Source organism: Ranitomeya imitator, chromosome 4 (genome assembly GCF_032444005.1).
Source record: "Ranitomeya imitator isolate aRanImi1 chromosome 4, aRanImi1.pri, whole genome shotgun sequence".
NCBI classification, from domain to species: Eukaryota; Metazoa; Chordata; class Amphibia; order Anura; family Dendrobatidae; genus Ranitomeya; species Ranitomeya imitator.
The window spans coordinates 572183866-572205644 of record NC_091285.1 but is presented as its reverse complement, the minus strand read 5'-3'; the positions used below and the strand labels follow the sequence as shown (position 1 = coordinate 572205644).

At 46.2% G+C, this 21779-nt stretch overlaps 1 protein-coding gene across 1 annotated transcript in view; it reads left to right on the top strand.

The window, feature by feature from the left end:
• Positions 1-9420: 9420 nt before the first annotated feature.
• PCSK6 (proprotein convertase subtilisin/kexin type 6) overlaps positions 9421-21779 on the top strand; it is a 284049-nt gene continuing 271690 nt past the window's right edge. The window contains exon 1 of the mRNA XM_069766332.1: positions 9421-9633. Within this exon, the coding sequence (XP_069622433.1) occupies positions 9472-9633 (162 nt within the window). The 5' untranslated portion in view covers positions 9421-9471. The remainder of the gene's footprint in view (positions 9634-21779) is intronic.

The window sequence follows — 21779 nt, the reverse complement described above, 5'->3', positions numbered from 1 at the left end:
ATACACAGAGAAGCACCACAGAGCAGAAGCACAGGCACCACCAAGTGGCGAGAGAGTGGTCAGACATGTCGAGTCAAAAAACAGAGGCAGAAGTACTAAAGGGATCAGAAGTACACGTGGTCAGGAACAAGCCAGGAGGTTCAGCAAGGGTCAGGAGCAAATAAGACAAAGTCAGAAGGCAGAAGCAATTCCAAATACAAGCCAAGTCAGAAACCAGAGAATCAAACTGACAAACAGGGAAATGCTGGGAAAAGGGCAGACAGAGGGAGTCAACAGACACGGGGCAAGTCAGGGATCGCAGCAGGACAAATCAAGGGCTACCAGAGTCAGGTTCACACACCGAAGGCAGAACTATAGCTGACACAGCAGCAGGATGCATAGGAGCTAAATAGCAAACCTGAACCCAGGATGAGACAGAGCAAAGTTAACCCTTGACATGATCCACCCAGAAAAAGGGCACACAGGATTAAACCCTGGAAAGGATCATGACAATTGCATTGACAATATTCATAAATTCTTCCATTGTTCATACCAACAAGCCCCTGCAGACACCAATAAGCAAAGTCTTATCCTTATGAAAGATTCTTTGAACAAACTAGAACAACTTCTAATTAAAGAAATGAGGGACCTTTGGGAAGTCGCCACTCTCAAACGCTATTTAGCGTACAACTGCATCCCCAAGGGGCTGACAGTATACAAAGCCTTATCTGGAGACGTTGGAGATCCTAATACTCTAACAGAATGGGATGCCATGTTCAAAAATTTTTTGAAACAAGCAGTGGGGTTCATTATTGAGAAAAGGAGAAAGCAACTACCGTATATACTCGAGTATAAGCCGAGATTTTCAGCCCAAAATTTTGGGCTGAAAGTGCCCCTCTCGGCTTATACTCAAGTCACGGTGGGCGGCAGGGTCGGCGGGTGAGAGGGCGCTGAGGCATACTTACCTAGTCCCGGCGATCCTGATGCTCCCTCTGCCCGTCACACGGTCTTCGGTGCTGCAGCTCTTCCCCTGTTCAGCGGTCATGTGGGACCGCTGATTAGAGAAATGAATATGCGGCTCCACCTCCCATAGGGGTGGAGCCGCATATTAATTTCTCTAATCAGCGGTGCCGGTGACCGCTGATAGAGGAAGAGGCTGCGGCACCGAAGACCGTGTGACAGGCAGAGGGAGCGGGACGCCGGGAGCAGGTAAGTATGTAATATTCACCTGTCCGCGTTTCACACGCCGGGTGCCGCTCTGTCTTCGCGTCCTCTTGCTCTGACTGTGCAGGTCAGAGGGCACGATGACGCATATAATGTGCGCGGCGCCCTCTGCCTGATCAGTCAGTGCAGAGAGATGCCGGGACGAGACGCCGGGAGCTGCAAGCAGCGAGGTGAGTATGGCATTTTTTTTTTTATTGCAGCAGCAATGGCAGAGCTTTATATGGCACAGCTATGGAGCAATAATGAACGGTGCAGAGCACTATATGGCAGCTATGGGGCAATAATGAACGGTGCAGAGCACTATATGGCACAGCTATGGGGCAATAATGAACGGTGCAGAGCACTATATGGCACAGCTATGGGGCAATAATGAACGGTGCAGAGCACTATATGGCACAGCTATGGGGCAATAATGAACGGTGCAGAGCACTATATGGCACAGCTATGGGGCAATAATGAACGGTGCAGAGCACTATATGGCACAGCTATGGGGCAATAATGAACGGTGCAGAGCACTATGTGGCACAGCTATGGGGCAATAATGAACGGTGCAGAGCACTATATGGCACAGCTATGGGGCAATAATGAACGGTGCAGAGCACTATATGGCACAGCTATGGGGCAATAATGAACGGTGCAGAGCACTATATGGCACAGCTATGGGGCAATAATGAACGGTGCAGAGCACTATATGGCACAGCTATGGGGCAATAATGAACGGTGCAGAGCACTATATGGCACAGCTATGGGGCAATAATGAACGGTGCAGAGCACTATGTGGCACAGCTATGGGGCAATAATGAACAGTGCAGAGCACTATATGGCACAGCTATGGGGCAATAATGAACGGTGCAGAGCACTATATGGCATAGCTATGGGGCAATAATGAACGGTGCAGAGCACTATATGGCACAGCTTTCTATGGTACATCTATGGGGAAATAATAGTTTGATACTTACCCAGGTCTTTTCATGGATGTGTGTCCTACCATTTAGTGTACTGGTTGGCTTTTCCTCCTCTCCACGTGTTGGAATCTTTTATGTATTCTGTCATGTGTATATTTGTGTGTATGTTATTATTTTTTTGATACTGAGAATGAAATAAAACATTTATACATATTTTTTATACACTTTGGTGTCTATGCTCCCTTTTTCGCTAGTGTATTATTACAGCCCACGTAATGTATAGCACAGGCCATGGAGTATATGACACAGCCCACGCAGTATATAACACAGCCCATGCAGTATATAACACAGCCCATGCAGTACATAACATAGCCCATGCAGTATATAACACAGCCCACGCAGTATATAACACAGCCCACGCAATATATAACACAGCCAACGCAGTATTTAACACTGCCCACGTAGTATATAACACTGCCCACGTAGTATATAGCAGCCACGCAGAATATAACACAGCCCATGTAATATATAGCACAGCCCATGCAGCATATAACACAGCCCATGCAGTATATAACACTGCCCACATAGTATATAGCAGCCACGCAGTATATAACACAGCCCACGTAGTATAAAGCAGTGTGGGCACCATATCCCTGTTAAAAAAAATAATTAAAATAAAAAATAGTTATATACTCACCCTCCGGTGTCCAGCGAAGCTGTCCCGATGAGAGCACGGCTGCCACCAGCTTCCGTTCCCAGAGATGCATTGCGAAATTACCCAGAAGAGTTAGCAGTCCCGCGCATCGGCAGACGATGGAAGGTGAGAATAGCAGGTTTTTTTAATTATTTTTAACATTAGATTTCTTTTACTATTGATGCTGCATGGGCCGCGTTACACCGCGGCATAACGCGGTCCGTTAACGCTGCCATTAACCCTGTGTGAGCGCTGACTGGAGGTGAGTATGGAGCGGACGCCGGGCACTGACTGGACGGAAGTAGGGAGGGACTAATTCTCGGCCGGGCTGTGCCCGACCAATCAGCGACGCGGGATTTCCGTGACAGACAGACAAACAGACGGAAGTGCCCCTTAGACAATTATATATATATAGATTGAGATTCCTCAGTGGTTGATACCTTTTAATGGCTAACTGAAAAGATGGTAACAAATTGCAAGCTTTCGATACTATTCCGGTCTCTTCAACAGGCATAGACTAATAGAAATTCTGAAGAATCACATATGCCTGATAAAGAGACCGGAGTAGTCTTGAAAGCTTGCAATTTGTTACCATCTTTTCAGTTAGCCATTAAGGCCGGCGTCACACTAGCGAGTTTTACGGACGTATGAGCACATAAAATACGTCTGTAAAACACGCATTACACACGGCCCAATTATTCTCTATGCCCCAGCTCCTATCTGCCGTATTTTACTGATCCGTATTATACGGATTTCTACAGCCGTAGAAAATCGCAGCATGCTGCGTTTGTCACCGTATTGCGCAAAAAAAATCGCCAATGAAAGTCTATGGAAGCCAGAAAAATACGGATTACACACGGACCAGCAGTGTGACTTGCGAGAAATACGCAGCGGTATTAGAGAGAAAAGCCGGTAATTCAGTGCGGTGTACAGTAAGATCACACTGACAGCTTACAGTAGAATAGGTAGAATAAATGTGTACACATAGAATAGGTATATATATATATATATATGTCAGTGAGACACATATATGTATATGTATTATTATTTCATACAGCGCTAGAAAGCTTTAAAGACGGTAATTCAATTGCCGGCTTTTGCTATCTCCTTCCTAAACCCGACATGATATGAGACATGGTTTACGTACAGTAAACCATCTCATATCCCCATTTTTTTTTTGCATATTCCACACTACTAATGTTAGTAGTGTGTATGTGCAAAATTTGGCCGTTCTAGCTATTAAATTAAAGGGTTAAATGGCGGAAAAAATTGGCGTGGGCTCCCGCGCAATTTTCTCCGCCAGAGTAGTAAAGCCAGTGACTGAGGGCAAATATTAATAGCCTGGAGAGGGTCCATGGTTATTGGCCCCCCCCCCTGACTAAAAACACCTGCCCCCAGCCACCCCAGAAAAGGCACATCTGGAAGTTGCCGACAGAAAGACGGAAGTACCCCTTAGACAATTTTATATATAGATTTTACTGGTTTTGATGGCTTAATTTCTCTGTGGCTTTGTTCAGACAATATATATTTTGCTAATATAATTTCTTCAGCAATTCTACCTGGTGCAGTGGTCTCTAATTTATGGTGTTACATTTTATTATATATTTTATCTATATAAATCATGTGTTATTATTTGTGCAAAAAAGAAAAGAATGTCCAGCTTCACCGAGTCCGTAAAAAAGAGTTTTCTTTATTCACAAACTTTAAACATGGAGGATACAGACTTCAGCAAGAACCATATGGGTAAGGCCGGCTTCACACTTGCGAGTTTTACGGACGTAAGGGCGCAGAAACTAAGTCCGTAAAACTCGCACAACATACGGCACAATTATTCTCTATGCCCCTGCTCCTATCTGCCGTATTAAACTGATCAGTATTATACGGCTTTCTACGGCCGTAGAAAATCGCAGCATGCTGCGTTTGTCACCGTATTGCGCAAATTAAACGTCAATGAAAGTCTATGGAAGTCCCAAAAATACGGATCACACACGGACCAGCAGTGTGACTTGCGAGAAATACGCAGCGCTGTTAGAGAGAAAAGCCGGCAATTCAGTGCGGTGTACAGTAAAATCACACTGACAGGTTAGAATAGAATAGGTGGAATAAATGTGTACACATAGAATAGGTATATATATATATATGTCAGTGAGACACATATATGTATATATATTAATATTTCTTCCAGCGCTAGACAGCTTTAAAGCCGGTAATTCAATTACCGGCTTTTGCTTTCTCCTTCCTAAAACCCGACATGATATGAGACCTGGTTTACATACAGTAAACCATCTCATATCACCATTTTTTTTTCATATTCCACACTACTGTCAGTAGTGTGTCTATGCAAAGTTTGGCCATTCTAGCTAGTAAATTAAGGGGTTAAATGGCGGAAAAAATTGGCGTGGGCTCCCGCACAATTTTCTCCGCCAGAGTGGTAAAGCCAGTGACTGAGGGCAGATATTAATAGCCTGGAGAGGGTCCATGGTTATTGGCCCCCCCTGGCTAAAAACACCTGCCCCCAGCCACCCCAGAAAAGGCACATCTGGAAGATGCGCCTATTCTGGCACTTGGCCACTCTCTTCCCATTCCCGTGTAGCGGTGGGATATGGGGTAATGAAGGGTTAATGCCACCTTGCTATTGTAAGGTGACATTAAGCCAAATTAATAATGGAGAGGCGTCAATTATGACACCTATCCATTATTAATCCAATACTAGTAAAGGGTTAAAAAAATACACAAACACATTATTAAACATTATTTTAATGAAATAAAAACAAAGGTTGTTTTAATATTTTATTGAACGCCCAATTCAATCACTGAAGACCCTCGTTCTGTAACAAAAAAACCATAATAAACCAACAATATCCTTACCTTCCGCAGATCTGTAAAGTCCAACGATGTAAATCCATCTGAAGGGGTTAAAATATTTTGCAGCCACGAGCTTTGCTAATGCAACATTGCTCATGTCTGCAAAACATGTGTGACGCTAGTGTGAAAGTAGCCTAACCGGTTTTTGGCTTTTTTTTTATTGTTTTGTAGAGACTGTCGCTGCAGGAAACGCTCCTTCTTTCGGGAGTTTTTCACTTTCTAATGCGATTTCGAAGAGTTTTTGTCATTTGTTTCCTTTGGTGCCTTAATGGTGCTGTTCAGACTGCTCAGTGCTGGAGCAATTCCTAGCAGGAGACGCAGGCAGTGACTCGCACATTTGTTTTCTTCCGCCAGGCGGTTTTCCAAGCCTTGCACCTATGACCAGCAAGGCGGATTTACAAGAGAAATCAATAGGAAAACTCTTTCATTCAAGCTCCTCTATCCAGTTTTTAGGATATTTTTTTCTTACGTGAGCCCACTCCACAGAAACGCCTGAGAAAACTCCATGTGCACATGCCCCACAGATCCCGCCACTAATAATATATGTGGCACAGTGCTGCGCCTCAGCAGCGCCTTCGCCCTCCTCCTCGCTCACGTGCACCTGCCCCACAGATCCCGCCACTAATAATAATATAACATGTCGCACAGTGCTGCGCCTCAGCAGCGCCTTCGCCCTCCTCCTCGCTCACGTGCACATGCCCCACAGATCCCGCCACTAATAATAATATATGTGGCACAGTGCTGCGCCTCAGCAGCGCCTTCGCCCTCCTCCTCGCTCACGTGCACATGCCCCACAGATCCCGCCACTAATAATAATATATGTGGCACAGTGCTGCGCCTCAGCAGCGCCTTCGCCCTCCTCCTCGCTCACGTGCACCTGCCCCACAGATCCCGCCACTAATAATAATATAACATGTCGCACAGTGCTGCGCCTCAGCAGCGCCTTCGCCCTCCTCCTCGCTCACGTGCACATGCCCCACAGATCCCGCCACTAATAATAATATATGTGGCACAGTGATGCGCCTCAGCAGCGCCTTCGCCCTCCTCCTCGCTCACGTGCACATGCCCCACAGATCCCACCACTAATAATATAACATGTTGCACAGTGCTGCGCCTCAGCAGCGCCTGCGCCCTCCTCCTCGCTCACGTGCACATGCCCCACAGATCCCGCCACTAATAATATAACATGTCGCACAGTGCTGTGCCTCAGCAGCGCCTTCGCCCTCCTCCTCGCTCACGTGCACATGCCCCACAGATCCCGCCACTAATAATAATATAACATGTTGCACAGTGCTGCGCCTCAGCAGCGCCTTCGCCCTCCTCCTCGCTCACGTGCACATGCCCCACAGATCCCGCCACTAATAATATAACATGTCGCACAGTGCTGCGCCTCAGCAGCGCCTTCGCCCTCCTCCTCGCTCACGTGCACATGCCCCACAGATCCCGCCACTAATAATAATATATGTGGCACAGTGCTGCGCCTCAGCAGCGCCTTCGCCCTCCTCCTCGCTCACGTGCACATGCCCCACAGATCCCGCCACTAATAATAATATATGTGGCACAGTGCTGCGCCTCAGCAGCGCCTTCGCCCTCCTCCTCGCTCACGTGCACCTGCCCCACAGATCCCGCCACTAATAATATAACATGTCGCACAGTGCTGCGCCTCAGCAGCGCCTTCGCCCTCCTCCTCGCTCACGTCCACATGCCCCACAGATCCCGCCACTAATAATAATATAACATGTTGCACAGTGCTGCGCCTCAGCAGCGCCTTCGCCCTCCTCCTCGCTCACGTGCACATGCCCCACAGATCCCGCCACTAATAATATAACATGTCGCACAGTGCTGCGCCTCAGCAGCGCCTTCGCCCTCCTCCTCGCTCACGTGCACATGCTCCACAGATCCCGCCACTAATAATAATATAACATGTTGCACAGTGCTGCGCCTCAGCAGCGCCTTCGCCCTCCTCCTCGCTCACGTGCACATGCCCCACAGATCCCGCCACTAATAATAATATATGTGGCACAGTGATGCGCCTCAGCAGCGCCTTCGCCCTCCTCCTCGCTCACGTGCACATGCCCCACAGATCCCGCCACTAATAATAATATAACATGTTGCAGTGCTGCGCCTCAGCAGCGCCTTCGCCCTCCTCCTCGCTCACGTGCACATGCCCCACAGATCCCGCCACTAATAATATAACATGTCGCACAGTGCTGCGCCTCAGCAGCGCCTTCGCCCTCCTCCTCGCTCACGTGCACATGCCCCACAGATCCCGCCACTAATAATAATATAACATGTTGCACAGTGCTGCGCCTCAGCAGCGCCTTCGCCCTCCTCCTCGCTCACGTGCACATGCCCCACAGATCCCGCCACTAATAATATAACATGTCGCACAGTGCTGCGCCTCAGCAGCGCCTTCGCCCTCCTCCTCACTCACGTGCACATGCCCCACAGATCCCGCCACTAATAATATAACATGTCGCACAGTGCTGCGCCTCAGCAGCGCCTTCGCCCTCCTCCTCGCTCACGTGCACATGCCCCACAGATCCCGCCACTAATAATAATATATGTGGCACAGTGCTGCGCCTCAGCAGCGCCTTCGCCCTCCTCCTCGCTCACGTGCACCTGCCCCACAGATCCCGCCACTAATAATATAACATGTCGCACAGTGCTGCGCCTTCGCCCTCCTCCTCGCTCACGTCCACATGCCCCACAGATCCCGCCACTAATAATAATATATGTGGCACAGTGCTGCGCCTCAGCAGCGCCTTCGCCCTCCTCCTCGCTCACGTGCACATGCCCCACAGATCCCGCCACTAATAATAATATAACATGTTGCACAGTGCTGCGCCTCAGCAGCGCCTTCGCCCTCCTCCTCGCTCACGTGCACATGCCCCACAGATCCCGCCACTAATAATAATATATGTGGCACAGTGCTGCGCCTCAGCAGCGCCTTCGCCCTCCTCCTCGCTCACGTGCACCTGCCCCACAGATCCCGCCACTAATAATAATATATGTGGCACAGTGCTGCGCCTCAGCAGCGCCTTCGCCCTCCTCCTCGCTCACGTGCACCTGCCCCACAGATCCCGCCACTAATAATAATATAACATGTTGCACAGTGCTGCGCCTCAGCATCGCCTTCGCCCTCCTCCTCGCTCACGTGCACATGCCCCACAGATCCCGCCACTAATAATAATATAACATGTTGCACAGTGCTGCGCCTCAGCAGCGCCTTCGCCCTCCTCCTCGCTCACGTGCACATGCCCCACAGATCCCGCCACTAATAATAATATATCATGTTGCACAGTGCTGCGCCTCAGCAGCGCCTTCGCCCTCCTCCTCGCTCACGTGCACATGCCCCACAGATCCCGCCACTAATAATAATATAACATGTCGCACAGTGCTGCGCCTCAGCATCGCCTTCGCCCTCCTCCTCGCTCACGTGCACCTGCCCCACAGATCCCGCCACTAATAATAATATAACATGTTGCACAGTGCTGCGCCTCAGCAGCGCCTTCGCCCTCCTCCTCGCTCACGTGCGCGCGCTCCCACACAGTTTTATGAATGAAGTCACGTTCTCCCGCCAACCTCAGCACAGCCACGGGTATCCGCCCACTCGTGCTGTCCAAGATACGCCCTGCGCCATAACCCCGCCCCTTATTCGCACCGTGTACAGGTCTGCATCCTGGTTGGCTGACGAGTTGACAAATAGCAGGTGGCGGAGCGCGGCGCCCAGCAGATGTGCAGAGCCGGGGAGTTACCCTGTGAGCGGGCAGCGGACCCTGCGACTTCCCGGTAACTCCCAACATGCTCTCCTTCACAGGTCCGCTCTTACTGCTGCTGCTGCCCGGCTGTGTGGCTCCCATTCCCCGCAACGTCTACTCCAACCATTGGGCTGTGCGAGTGCCCGGGGGACCCGAGAAAGCGGCTGAGCTGGCTACCAAATACGGCTACCTGAACATGGGGCAGGTGGGCATGTTCCCGGGCAGGAGGGGTGGCGGGCGGGCGGCCGGTGCTGGCGGCGTGCTGCACACTCTCCCTGGGTAACTTTCCCCGCTCCTCCTCTGTCGCCTCAGGTAAATGTCTCCGCTGTGCGACCTTTCCACAACCGCCTCTGCGCCTGACGGAGATGTCGCACACGACCTGTGCTCTCTGCATGTCGCACCTCTGTGCACTGGGAAATGTCGCAGACAGTCCTGACCGCATCTGCCCGCTCTGCTCCTGGGTGGGTTCTCCTCCTGGGTGGGTTCTCCTCCTGGGTGGGTTCTCCTCCTGGGTGGGTTCTCCTCCTGGGTGGGTTCTCCTCCTGGGTGGGTTCTCCTCCTGGGTGGGTTCTCCTCCTGGGTGGGTTCTCCTCCTGGGTGGGTTCTCCTCCTGGGTGGGTTCTCCTCCTGGGTGGGTTCTCCTGCAGCCTCCTCTGCGCCTCTTTCCATCACTTTTTGGGACACTTGTTGGGGTCTTCTTTGTATCCTGTCTTTTTATTAACCCTGTGTGCGGCTGATTGTTATATGAGGGGTTTGTGCTGTGATTTCCTGAATGTGGGTCACCATTGGCTTTCTTTAAAGTTGGTGATTGCTCTCTGGCAGATTTTCTAGGTGACAGTGCAGGTGCAGAGACATTTGTGTCCCGGGGGTCTCAATAAATGTGTTAAATATTAATGATCTGTAAGAACGACTCAGTCTAAGAGACTTTTTTTATTCTCCACTTATATATGATTGTCGGAGTGTGAGGGTTTGTAGCAGCTGCAAGAAACTTCAGATGATTGTGATCCCCCCGTGTCCGTGACTGCGCAGCCCCCATTGAGATGTATGATAGCGGAGCGCCTGCCGCTGTCCGTCACTGGGGCGGTTGTATAGATGACGCTTAGGTTATGTGCCAACTTGTGGGATCTGTTGTAGGATCGCAGCCTGACTTAGGCTGATTGGTTTGGGGGCGCATGTTACTTGGGGTCTGTGCACACATTGCAGTTTTTTTTTTTCCCAGCGCTGATTTGTTACAAATCCTTAAAGATTTCCTAGTACCAACAAAGTGAATGAGATTCCTGAAGTTTCATGTCATGTTACTTAATTTTTCCTTGCAAATTTAATCTGCAGCGCGTGACCGTCCTTTCTTTCAGTGCTTTTGCTGCAGATTTCACCCATATTGATGAGTGCGGGGGGATCTGCAACAAAAACGTGTGTAAAAGAAACCAAAACTTATTTTATGTAGAGTTTTTCCTGCCATTAGATGCAGAAATTTCTGCTACAACTATTTAACGCGTGCACGTACTTAGTTTTTGTTCCTGGTGCATGTGGACATGTGCGTGTATTGATTGCAGCCTCTGATGGTGTTTGATGCAGAATTCTCTGAAATTCTGACACTGATCAAACCAGTAGACCAGGTTTACACGTTGCATATTTGCTGCAGATTTTACACGCCTAAAAAGTGGATGAGTTTATGGGTTATTTGGGACTTTGCTTATTTTTTTCCTATAGGGTTAAGATCTTTCAAGTGGAACCCCATTGAACTGAATATACAAAGTCCTGATTAAAAATTTGTTTTCACTGCAGAAATTCGTTTGCTACCTGCCTGTTCTGGCCGGCGCCAAAGTCTGAAGGCTCAGTGCAGGCACAGACCGCTGCTGCTGGCGATTCGGCCACTTCATTTGACCTCACGTCAATTGAGCAGTTCTTTCACTTCTGTCAACTGAGCATCACTGCCGATGTCGTGCTGATTGATGGTTGGCTCCCCGCAGTGAGGCCACAGGGAGCTTGCTGTCACTCAGTATGACATCGGCAGAGAAGTCTCAGCAACAAAGCAGAGTGGAAAAGAAGCTGCTGTCAATGTGACGTCACCGGAAGCCGCAGGCGCGCTCTGGTTCGAACAGGCAGGTAGTGTGTTAATTTATGCTGTGTAAATTTTGTAAAATTTCAATGTGGACCCTAAGGGTATGTGCGCACGTTGTGGTTTTGGTTGTAGATCCACAGCAGTTTTCCATGCGTTGCACAGTACTATGTAAACGTATGGAAAACAATATCCGCAGTGCACATGCTACGGAAAAAAAAACGCCCGGAAACAGTTTATTATCCGCAGCATGTCAATTGTTTTGTGCGGATTCTGAAGTTTTACACCTGCTCCATATTTGGAATCCGCAGGTGAAATCCACACTAAATCCGCAGGTAAAATGCAGTGCGTTTTACCTGCCGGTTTTGCAGAATCCGTGCTGAAAAATCCGCATTGCAATCCGCAACATGTGCACATAGCCTAAATACAGTGCAGATTTCAGCTTGGCACTCGGTGTGTAAAATCATCACCAGATAGTGTGAGCCCAGCCTTTAGGCAGCTTTATTAAGTCCGTTATCTTGGCAGCCATTCTACTGTTGTCTTGGATGTCGCAGTATCTGATCCGGCATATGTATTTATACCCCAGGCTATGATCTAGTTGTGCGGGGTGGAATTGAAGTTTCGGTGACAATAAAAGCTCCATTCCTATACATGCAGGGGGGTGACTGTGTGGCTTGTGCAAAGATTTCAGGAAATTCTATAAAGATGTAAGAAATTCCTGCAACAAATTTTCTGCAAGTAAATATATTGGAACCGTGAGCATTCAAAGGGGTTACCCACTACTGGACAACTGTAGTTTAAAGGGGTTGTCCGATACATAAAATGGCTCACATATAATGACCCCTACTTAAAGTATAACCTTTATTAATCATTTATACAAAGGACTAACAGACAAGACACACTGTGACAAAGCTAAAAACCAAAATATTAATGAATAATCCTGGATTGTCCCTATTTAGTACCCTTCTCTGAACACCTGCCTGTCAGCAGAGGTTGGCACCCTTAAAATACGACTGATGCCCCCTGCTCCTCAGGGGCTCTCCCTTAATTCCCTAGTACACCCCCATCATTGCTAGTTTTAAAATGTAGCACACCACACATAGGGGACACAAAAAAGATATACGGTATCTATATTTATATTATATACACACATATAATATTTTATTATATCCAGGAGTCTTATACCATAATTGACAGTATAGTTGGGAAGTACCAATTATCCCTATTATGTCCCGGTATCTGGATCCCTGCTAAGCAGCAGAGGTTGGCACCCTATGTAGGCGAAAATGCCGCCCCGCTCCCCGGCGGTTCTCTCTAGGACCCCCTACATTGCCCTTGATGGATAAATATAAAATCTTGGCTATTTCTTTCTATTCTTTTGTACAAGAAATCCATTTGCTGTACACTGGAAAAGTTTGTGAGCTTTTGATTTTTCTTAAAAATGTTTAGAAAAAAATTGAATGCCACTTCTTCAAAGTGGATCCTGAATGAAACCTCCCAAAACTAGACACTAACAAAAAAAAAAAAGTTGCAAAGAATACTTCAATACTTCAGGAAAACTTTTTTTTCTGTAAAACTCTCCAAAATCACATCAGGAAACTCTTGAGGAAAATTTCAACTTTTTCATTAACTCATCGGGAAGGTGCATTTCCTTAAAGGGAGTCTGTCACCCCTTTTTTCAATTTGAGATAAAAATATGGTTCATTTGTGTCTGAGCTCTGCGTTACAGCAGTACCTTTCATATCCCCCGATTCCCAACCTTTGCTGAGAAAATACCTTTGTAATCTCTCCGTTTTCCTATGTAAATTACCGGTCTGATGGGCGGGGCCTATTCGCCATCTCTCCCCCCGCTCCTTGGCGTTCTCGACGTAACGAGATCTCTGAATAGTACAAATCCCGTACAGTTTCTGCGCATTGAATTGGCCTCTGGCGCCTGCGCAGTATGCTTTGCCCAACTGTGGTCAAAGCATTAAAATCACTATTGCGCATGCGCCCGCATTTTTCATTACGTTCTATGCCCCCTTGCATGGCAAGACTTCCGGGGCACAGAACGTAATGTAAAATGGCGCATGCGCAATAATGATTTCTATGCTTTGAACAAAAACAAAAGAAAAAAAGCGAAGGTCATACAGATGGGGATCACCACGCATTGGATTTAGCCAAAATAGAACAATTTTTATTACACTGCAACATACATGAAACAAGCAATACAGAAAACAGACAGTTTAAAAACAATTAAAAAAGGCAACACACTTGTTCCTTAGAAACAGAGCCCATAATAAGGCCTACACCTGCGCTAAAGCAAAACAGGCTATACCCAATAGGAAAAATGCCTATATGGACACCACTGTGCATACACTTGTAATACAATAGAATAGACCCATAGATACGTATAGATGGACAAAATAACCCCTGACGAAGCCTCCTTTGTGGGGCGACACGCGTTGGGTCTCCGCGCCACCTGCGCTTTCGACTGTGTCATACACGTTATTGGTATTGTATTATATGGCTGCATATGGGACTTTGTGCAGGCTTAGTTACCTGCAGTCTTATCTGGTGATATGAGTGAGGCTTTTTGCCTCTGTGTATGCCAAAGCAAGGGACATGTCGACATGAGGGTTAGCATTTATGGCTGTATTTACGGCAGCATCTTGTGGTGAAAACCGTGCAAGTGCGATTATGTTATAGGATTGTCCTTTATTTTGTCCATCTATACGTATCTATGGGTCTATTCTATTGTATTACAAGTGTATGCACAGTGGTGTCCATATAGGCATTTTTCCTATTGGGTATAGCCTGTTTTGCTTTAGCGCAGGTGTAGGCCTTATTATGGGCTCTGTTTCTAAGGAACAAGTGTGTTGCCTTTTTTAATTGTTTTTAAACTGTCTGTTTTCTGTATTGCTTGTTTCATGTATGTTGCAGTGTAATAAAAATTGTTCTATTTTGGCTAAATCCAATGCGTGGTGATCCCCATCTGTATGACCTTCGCTTTTTTTCTTTTGTTTTTGTTTGATATACTTGGTTGTAGGTCAGGGTGATCCCACTGTATAGCCCGTGGTGCCCCCTTCTTATTTATTTTGAGATTTTTATGCTTTGCCCACTGTTGGGCAAAACATACTGCGCATGCGTGAGAGGCCACTTCAATGCGCAGGCGCAGGAAAACAATGGCAACGGTATATAACCGATTTATAGCAATTCCTCTGAAAGCACAATTTCTGTGAGATCCCATCTAATATAGATATGGTATATTTGCCAAGTTGTGAGACCTTTTATCCTGTTGATTCAGTTACATCCATAGTTGCTTGTTTTATTTTACGCAGCTTCGGTTAACTGCACACGGTTATATTACAGCTCTGTATAAACTATGACGTCCATAGAACTTTGTGTCTTTAATGGTACAGTATCATTATAATATAATAATAATAATTTTTATTTATATAGCGCCAACATATTCCGCAGCGCTTTACAAATTATAGAGGGGACTTGTACAGACAATAGACATTACAGCATAACAGAAATACAGTTCAAAACAGATACCAGGAGGAGTGAGGGCCCTGCTCGCAAGCTTACAAACTATGGGGAAAAGGGGAGACACGAGAGGTGGATGGTAACAATTGCTTTAGTTATTCGGACCAGCTATAGTGTAAGGCTCAGGTGTTCATGTAAAGCTGCATGAACCAGTTACCTGCCTAAGTATGTAGCAGTACAGACACAGAGGGCTAATACTGCATAAAGTGTATCAGAACATGATGCGAGGAACCTTTTTTTTTTATTTATTTTTTTATTATAAATAGGCCACACAGGGATCGTTAGGTTAATGCATTGAGGCGGTAGGCCAGTCTGAACAAATGAGTTTTTAGGGCACGCTTAAAACTGTGGGGATTGGGGATTAATCGTATTAACCTAGGTAGTGCATTCCAAAGAATCGGCGCAGCACGTGTAAAGTCTTGGAGACGGGAGTGGGAGGTTCTGATTATTGAGGATGCTAACCTGAGGTCATTAGCGGAGGGCACGGGTAGGGTGGTAGACTGAGACCAGAGAGGAGATGTAGGGTGGTGCTGAGCCATGGAGTGCTTTGTGGATGAGGGTAGTAGTTTTGTACTGGATTCTGGAGTGGATGGGTAGCCAGTGTAATGACTGGCACAGGGTAGAGGCATCGGTGTAACGGTTGGTGAGGAATATGATCCTGGCTGCAGCATTCAGGACAGATTGGAGCGGGGAGAGTTTTGCAAGAGGGAGGCCGATTAGTAGAGAGTTACAATAGTCCAGACGAGAATGAATAAGTGAAACAGTCAGAGTTTTTGCAGAGTCGAAAGTAAGAAAAGGGCGAATTCTAGAAATGTTTTTGAGATGCAGGTAAGAAGAGCGAGCCAGTGATCGGATGTAGGGAGTGAATGAAAGGTCAGAATCAAGGATGACCCCAAGGCAGCGGGCATGTTGCTTTGGAGTAATGGTGGAACCGCACACGGAGATGGCAATGTCAGGCAAAGGTAGGTTAGTAGAGGGAGAGAACACGAGGAGTTCAGTTTTTGACAGGTTTAGTTTCAGATAGAGGGAGGACATGATGTTAGAGACAGCGGTAAGACAATCACTGGTGTTTTCTAAAAAGGTCGGTGTGATATCAGGAGCAGAAGTGTATAATTGGGTGTCGTCAGCATAGAGATGGTACTGGAAACCAAATCTACTGATTGTTTGTCCAATAGGGGCAGTACACAACGAGAAGAGGAAGGGGCCTAGGACTGATCCTTGAGGAACCCCAACAGTAAGGGGAAGGTGAGAGGAGGAGGAACCAGCAAAACATACAGTGAAGGATCGGTCAGAGAGATAGGAGGAGAACCAGGAGAGAATGGTGTCCTTGAGGCCGATGGAGCGGAGCATAGTGAGGAGGAGCTGATGATCCACAGTGTCGAATGCTGCAGAGAGATCCAAGAGAATTAGCATGGAGTAGTGACCATTAGATTTAGCTGTTAGTAGGTCATTGGAGACTTTAGTGAGGGCAGTTTCAGTAGAGTGTAAAGAGCGGAAGCCAGATTGAAGAGGGTCGAGAAGAGAGTTATCTGAGAGATAGCGGGTAAGACGGGAGTGGACCAGGCGTTCGAGGAGTTTCATTCAAAAGTTTGGACCCACCTTTCTATGCAATGGTTTTTCTTTTTGGAATGTGCACACTGTAGAATCAGACTGAAGGAAATAAAACTATAAAACAAGGAGTAAAGAAACATGCGTGAAGCAAACCAGAATGCGGAAACCTTACATTTCTATTACGTATACCCCCCCCCCTCTTTACTCTGACAGCTGTACACCTCCTTGGCATTATCTAAAGCAGCGTCTTCAGGTACTCGCCTTAAATGACTTTCCAATAATGTTGAATGAGTTCCTTCTTAAAGGGTGGTTCTTGCATGCAGCTATTTTTGATTTTACTGTCTAAATGTAATAACAAGCTGTACATTTTTGTATATATTCATTCAGAGGCTGTGCTGCGGTTTGTGATGGATCATGTATATTTGTGAATGACTGGTTACACGTCAGTTAACATTTTAAACATAGTTATAAATCATAGAATCATTCCAGGTTTTTGGAGGAGACTTTTAGTTTTAAAGTGACATAAACTTGCATTCAGTAAATATTAAAAAGGCAACCAGATGCATTGTATCTAACGGCTTGTGACTCCTAAGCACTTCCACTTTTCAATGATACACTTATTATTAATTGTGAAATGTTTAAGAGATAAGAATAAGAAATGTCATGATCTGACTTGTTACAATAGTGGCATTCTCTGAAATTACCATGCTTGAATTCAGTGAGCTCTTTAGAATAAGCTATTTCACAAAGATTAGTATAAACAGACTGCATTGCTAGGACTGGTTTTTATTACACCTGTGGCAATGGGATTGAATAAAAAACCTTAATTCATGATTAAGAGTGATGAATGAATGTGCTCACCACTACTCGATTGATTGGGGTGCTTGGGTACTTTCATTGCTGAATCGAGATTCGTGGGTGCTCGAGCGCCATGCTAGAGTCCACGGCTCCCACGTTTTGCGGCTCATAGACAACCAATAAACATGCGCTGAGTGCCTGCCATATGGTATTGCCATAGCCATCTTGGCTACTGGCATTACTGTGACTGGCCCGCCGCATTAAGTCATTGGGTCTTTTATAAGGCCGGTGACTCGATGGTCGGTACACTCTCCTCTGGAAGCAGTTTAGGGAAAGTTGATCTTGGCGTGAGAGTTTAGATTGGAGAAGGCATACCGTATATGCAGTGTTTCATTGCTATTGCATTACTTGTATACCGCTGCTGCACCATTAAATCAAAAGTCCTTTTCAGGGCTTCATACATCCTCCACCACATGAACAGTATCATCAGGCAGCCCTCACTCATAATTTTTTAAAGTGTTATGCAGAGTTGGGAAAAACCCCACATGCATTGTAAGTGCATTTAGTTGGTGTTAGCCTTGTTTTAATAAATTAAATAAATAAAAACATGGGATCTCCCCCCCCTATTCTTAACCCCTTAGTGACGGAGCCAACATTTTGAAATCTGACCTGTCACGTTGTGGTAATAACTCTGGAACGCTTCAACAAAGCCCAGTGATTTTGAGATTGTTTTTTCGTGACACATTATACTTTATGATAATGGTAAATTTAGGTTATGTTTTGTTTTTTTAATAAAAAATATCAGAAATTTGAAAAAAAAAATGTAAAAAAATTAGCAATTTTCAAACTTTGAATGATGATCCCTTTAATCCCGGTAGTCATACCACAGCAAAACATTAATAAATAACATTTCCCACATGTCTGCTTTACATCAGCACCATTTGCAAAATGTTATTTTATTATGTTAGCATTTTAGGAGGTTTAAAAATGTAGCAACAATTTAAATTTTTTTCAAGGAAATGTACAAAATGTGTTTTTTAAGGGACCTATCCATGTCTGAAGTGAATTTGGGGGTCCTATATATAGGGAAACTCCCACAAGTGATACCATTTTAAAAACGGCACCCCCTGACATATTGAAAACTGCAGTCAGGTAGTTTCTTAACCCTTCGGGTGATTTTCAGGCATTAATGCAAAGTGGCATGAGAAAAATGAAAATGTGTATTTTTACCACCTAAATGTCGGTAACTTCTGAACAGGTTACAACAGCCGTCAGACTCTAAAGTCGCCATTTGGTCGTGAATTGCCATGGCAAACATCAGGACCACACAATCATGATCTGAGACCACCAATTGGGATAAAGAGGGAGCCCCCACACTCTGTTAACCATTTATAATGATGTAGTCACTACTGACAGCAGCATCTAAGGGGTTAAATAGATTTGGACAGTGCAAACACTCATGGCCGATGCAGCAAGTTGTCAGCTATAGTGTACGGCCAACAGCTGCTGGATTGTCACCTGTATGGGGATATAAGTCTTATATCTCAGGTCAGGTTAATAACCAGCCAAGTTAAAGCAGACACCTGTGGGTTGATTTCAGGCTGGGAAGGTCCTTGGTTATTGTGCCTTTCCTATTCTAAAAATACAGCCTGCAGCTGCCCCCAAATTGGTACATCACATTAGATGCACCAATTCTGTTGCTTTGCCTGGCTCTTGCTGACTTGTCCTGGTGCGGTTGCAATCGGGGTAATGGTAGTTGGTGTTGACAGCTGTGATTTGTCAAAAAAACACTTGCCATTAACCCCGGGGATTAGTAATGGAGAGAAGTCTTGTCAAACACCCCTATTCCTAAGCTGATAATAAAAAAAATACTTTATTTGGATAGAGACGTAGCCACGTTGTCCCTTGTTCACCAATTCATTTAAAGAAAAAAAAAACAATCCATGCAGGTCCGATGTAGTCCAACTAATCCGAAGTAGTCCAGAAAAGGATACCTGAAAGACACAAAAAGACAGATAAAGACAATAGACACTCCTTTGTTCCCCAGTTATTACACAAAATGTTGCTACTCTGGTCTGATGTAGTCCACGTTCCTTGAATCTGCCTCCGGTGTTTGTGAATAGCTGTAAAGTTCCAGCTTTTATGATGCATTTTGGATGAATAAATCAATAGAATCATTTCTCTGGAGCCTTGGAAACCATTACTCTGAATTTGCTGGTAACTCTGTGGGAAGTTACCCCAAGGAAGCACAGAGTGTGTGGAGTGGTGCAAAGGGAGCTACCATTATGGACATTTGTGATTCCATAGCTTTTCATAGAACAATGGCATGGCCACCGCTCCATTTTGCAGGATAATTTCAGAGCCTTATTCTAGTGATTGTCTGAAGGTACAAAAAAAGTAAAATGACGTTCCACAATTTCTCCCAATACAGTATAGAATGTGTTTTTTTTTTTCTTTTGTGGTAAGTAGTGATGAGCGAGTGTACTCCTTGCTCGTGTTTTCCAGAGCACGCTCGGGTGGTCTGAATATTTGACTGCTCGGAGATTGTTTTCATCGCCTCAGCTGCATGATTTACAGCTATTAGGCAGCTTGATTACATGTGAGGATTCCCTAGCAACCAGGCAACCCCCACATGTACTCAGCCTGGCTAATAGCTGTAAATCATTAAGCTGCCGTGATGAAAACTAAATCTTCAAACACTAACAAATAGTCGGAGGTTACCAGAGTGTGCTCGGGAAAACCCGAGCAACGAGTACACTCGCTCATTACTAATGGTGAGCCTTCTAAATGTGCTTTTTGTACAGTAATACAATTTTTTTCAATGAACGTGCATGCATATTGATATTGTGCATGTGTGTCCTGCAGCTCCCCAGTCTTGTCTTTCCTCCCATATTCCTATTAGTGGGATCGGTGGGGGTTCCTGAGGTCATGCCCTCAAAGATCTAAAAGCTATCTGTTAAATGTTGGAAATGGCTCTTTAAAGGGAACCTGTCACCCCGTTTTTTGAGATTGAGCTATAAATACTGTTAAATAGGGCCTGCGCTGTGTGTTCCTATAGTGTATGTAGTGTACCCCGATTCCCCATGTATGCTGAGAAATAACTTACCAAAGTCGCCGTTTTCGCCTGTCAATCAGGCTGGTCAGGTCGGGAGGGCGTGGTGACATCGCTGGTTCTTCCTCAGCTTTACGTTGGTGGCGTAGTGGCGTAGTGGTGAAGACACAGCGCGCGATCTGCGCTGTCATCCCTTTCGTCGGTGGGGGCGGCCATCTTCCTGGGGCCGCGCGTGCGCAGATCGAGTGCTCTGCTGCACGGGGCTTCAGGAAAATGGCCGCGGGATGCCGCGCGTGCGCATTAGAGATCGCGGCGGCCATTTTCCCAAAGCCGAGATGCAAACTCGGCTTTGGGAAAATGGCCGCCGCGATCTCTAATGCGCACGCGCGGCATCCCGCGGCCATTTTCCTGAAGCCCCGTGCAGCAGAGCACTCGATCTGCGCACGCGCGGCCCCAGGAAGATGGCCGCCCCCACCGACGAAAGGGATGACAGCGCAGATCGCGCGCTGTGTCTTCACCACTACGCCACCAACGTAAAGCTGAGGAAGAACCAGCGATGTCACCACGCCCTCCCGACCTGACCAGCCTGATTGACAGGCGAAAACGGCGACTTTGGTAAGTTATTTCTCAGCATACATGGGGAATCGGGGTACACTACATACACTATAGGAACACACAGCGCAGGCCCTATTTAACAGTATTTATAGCTCAATCTCAAAAAACGGGGTGACAGGTTCCCTTTAATGCAAAAACAAATATTGTAGAGGGTTTTCTGCCTTTTTTTTTTCCCTTGGCTGAAAATAACTTTTAAACTTTTAACGTCCTGAATTTTCTGCGGCAAGGAAAATTTTGAAATGTTCCAGTTGTCATGAATGGCTGTATCTGTGCGGAGAAGAGTCCAAGCAAAGCAGACCTTGTTACAGTACAGCTCTCCCCTGTCTGTCCATAAACCTCAGCACATAAAGGAATTAATCTGACTTTTTTAACTTTCCCACCGTTACTGAAGGCTATGCACATAGATCGCTTTGAATAAACACATGAATGGATATAGGCACAGAAGATGCATCCCCTATCATTTCTCCTCCAAACTCTGAAATTAGACATGCATGCATTCCTTCACACTGTTATGGACACACCAGACTCAAGTTTCATACCTACTATGCAAAAAGCTTAGTTTGAAAGATGAAACAAAGTGCAATACTGACTGTGCACCAAATATATTGTGTAAAGCCGAGCAAGGACATAGGAGATGGCAGCAGCTACTGAAAAGACTCTCATCATCTCAGTGATGGGAAAGTCTTCACTGAATACAGATTTCCAGTTCACCACCTGACAGCACCATTGGAGGACGTCGTTCTTGCCC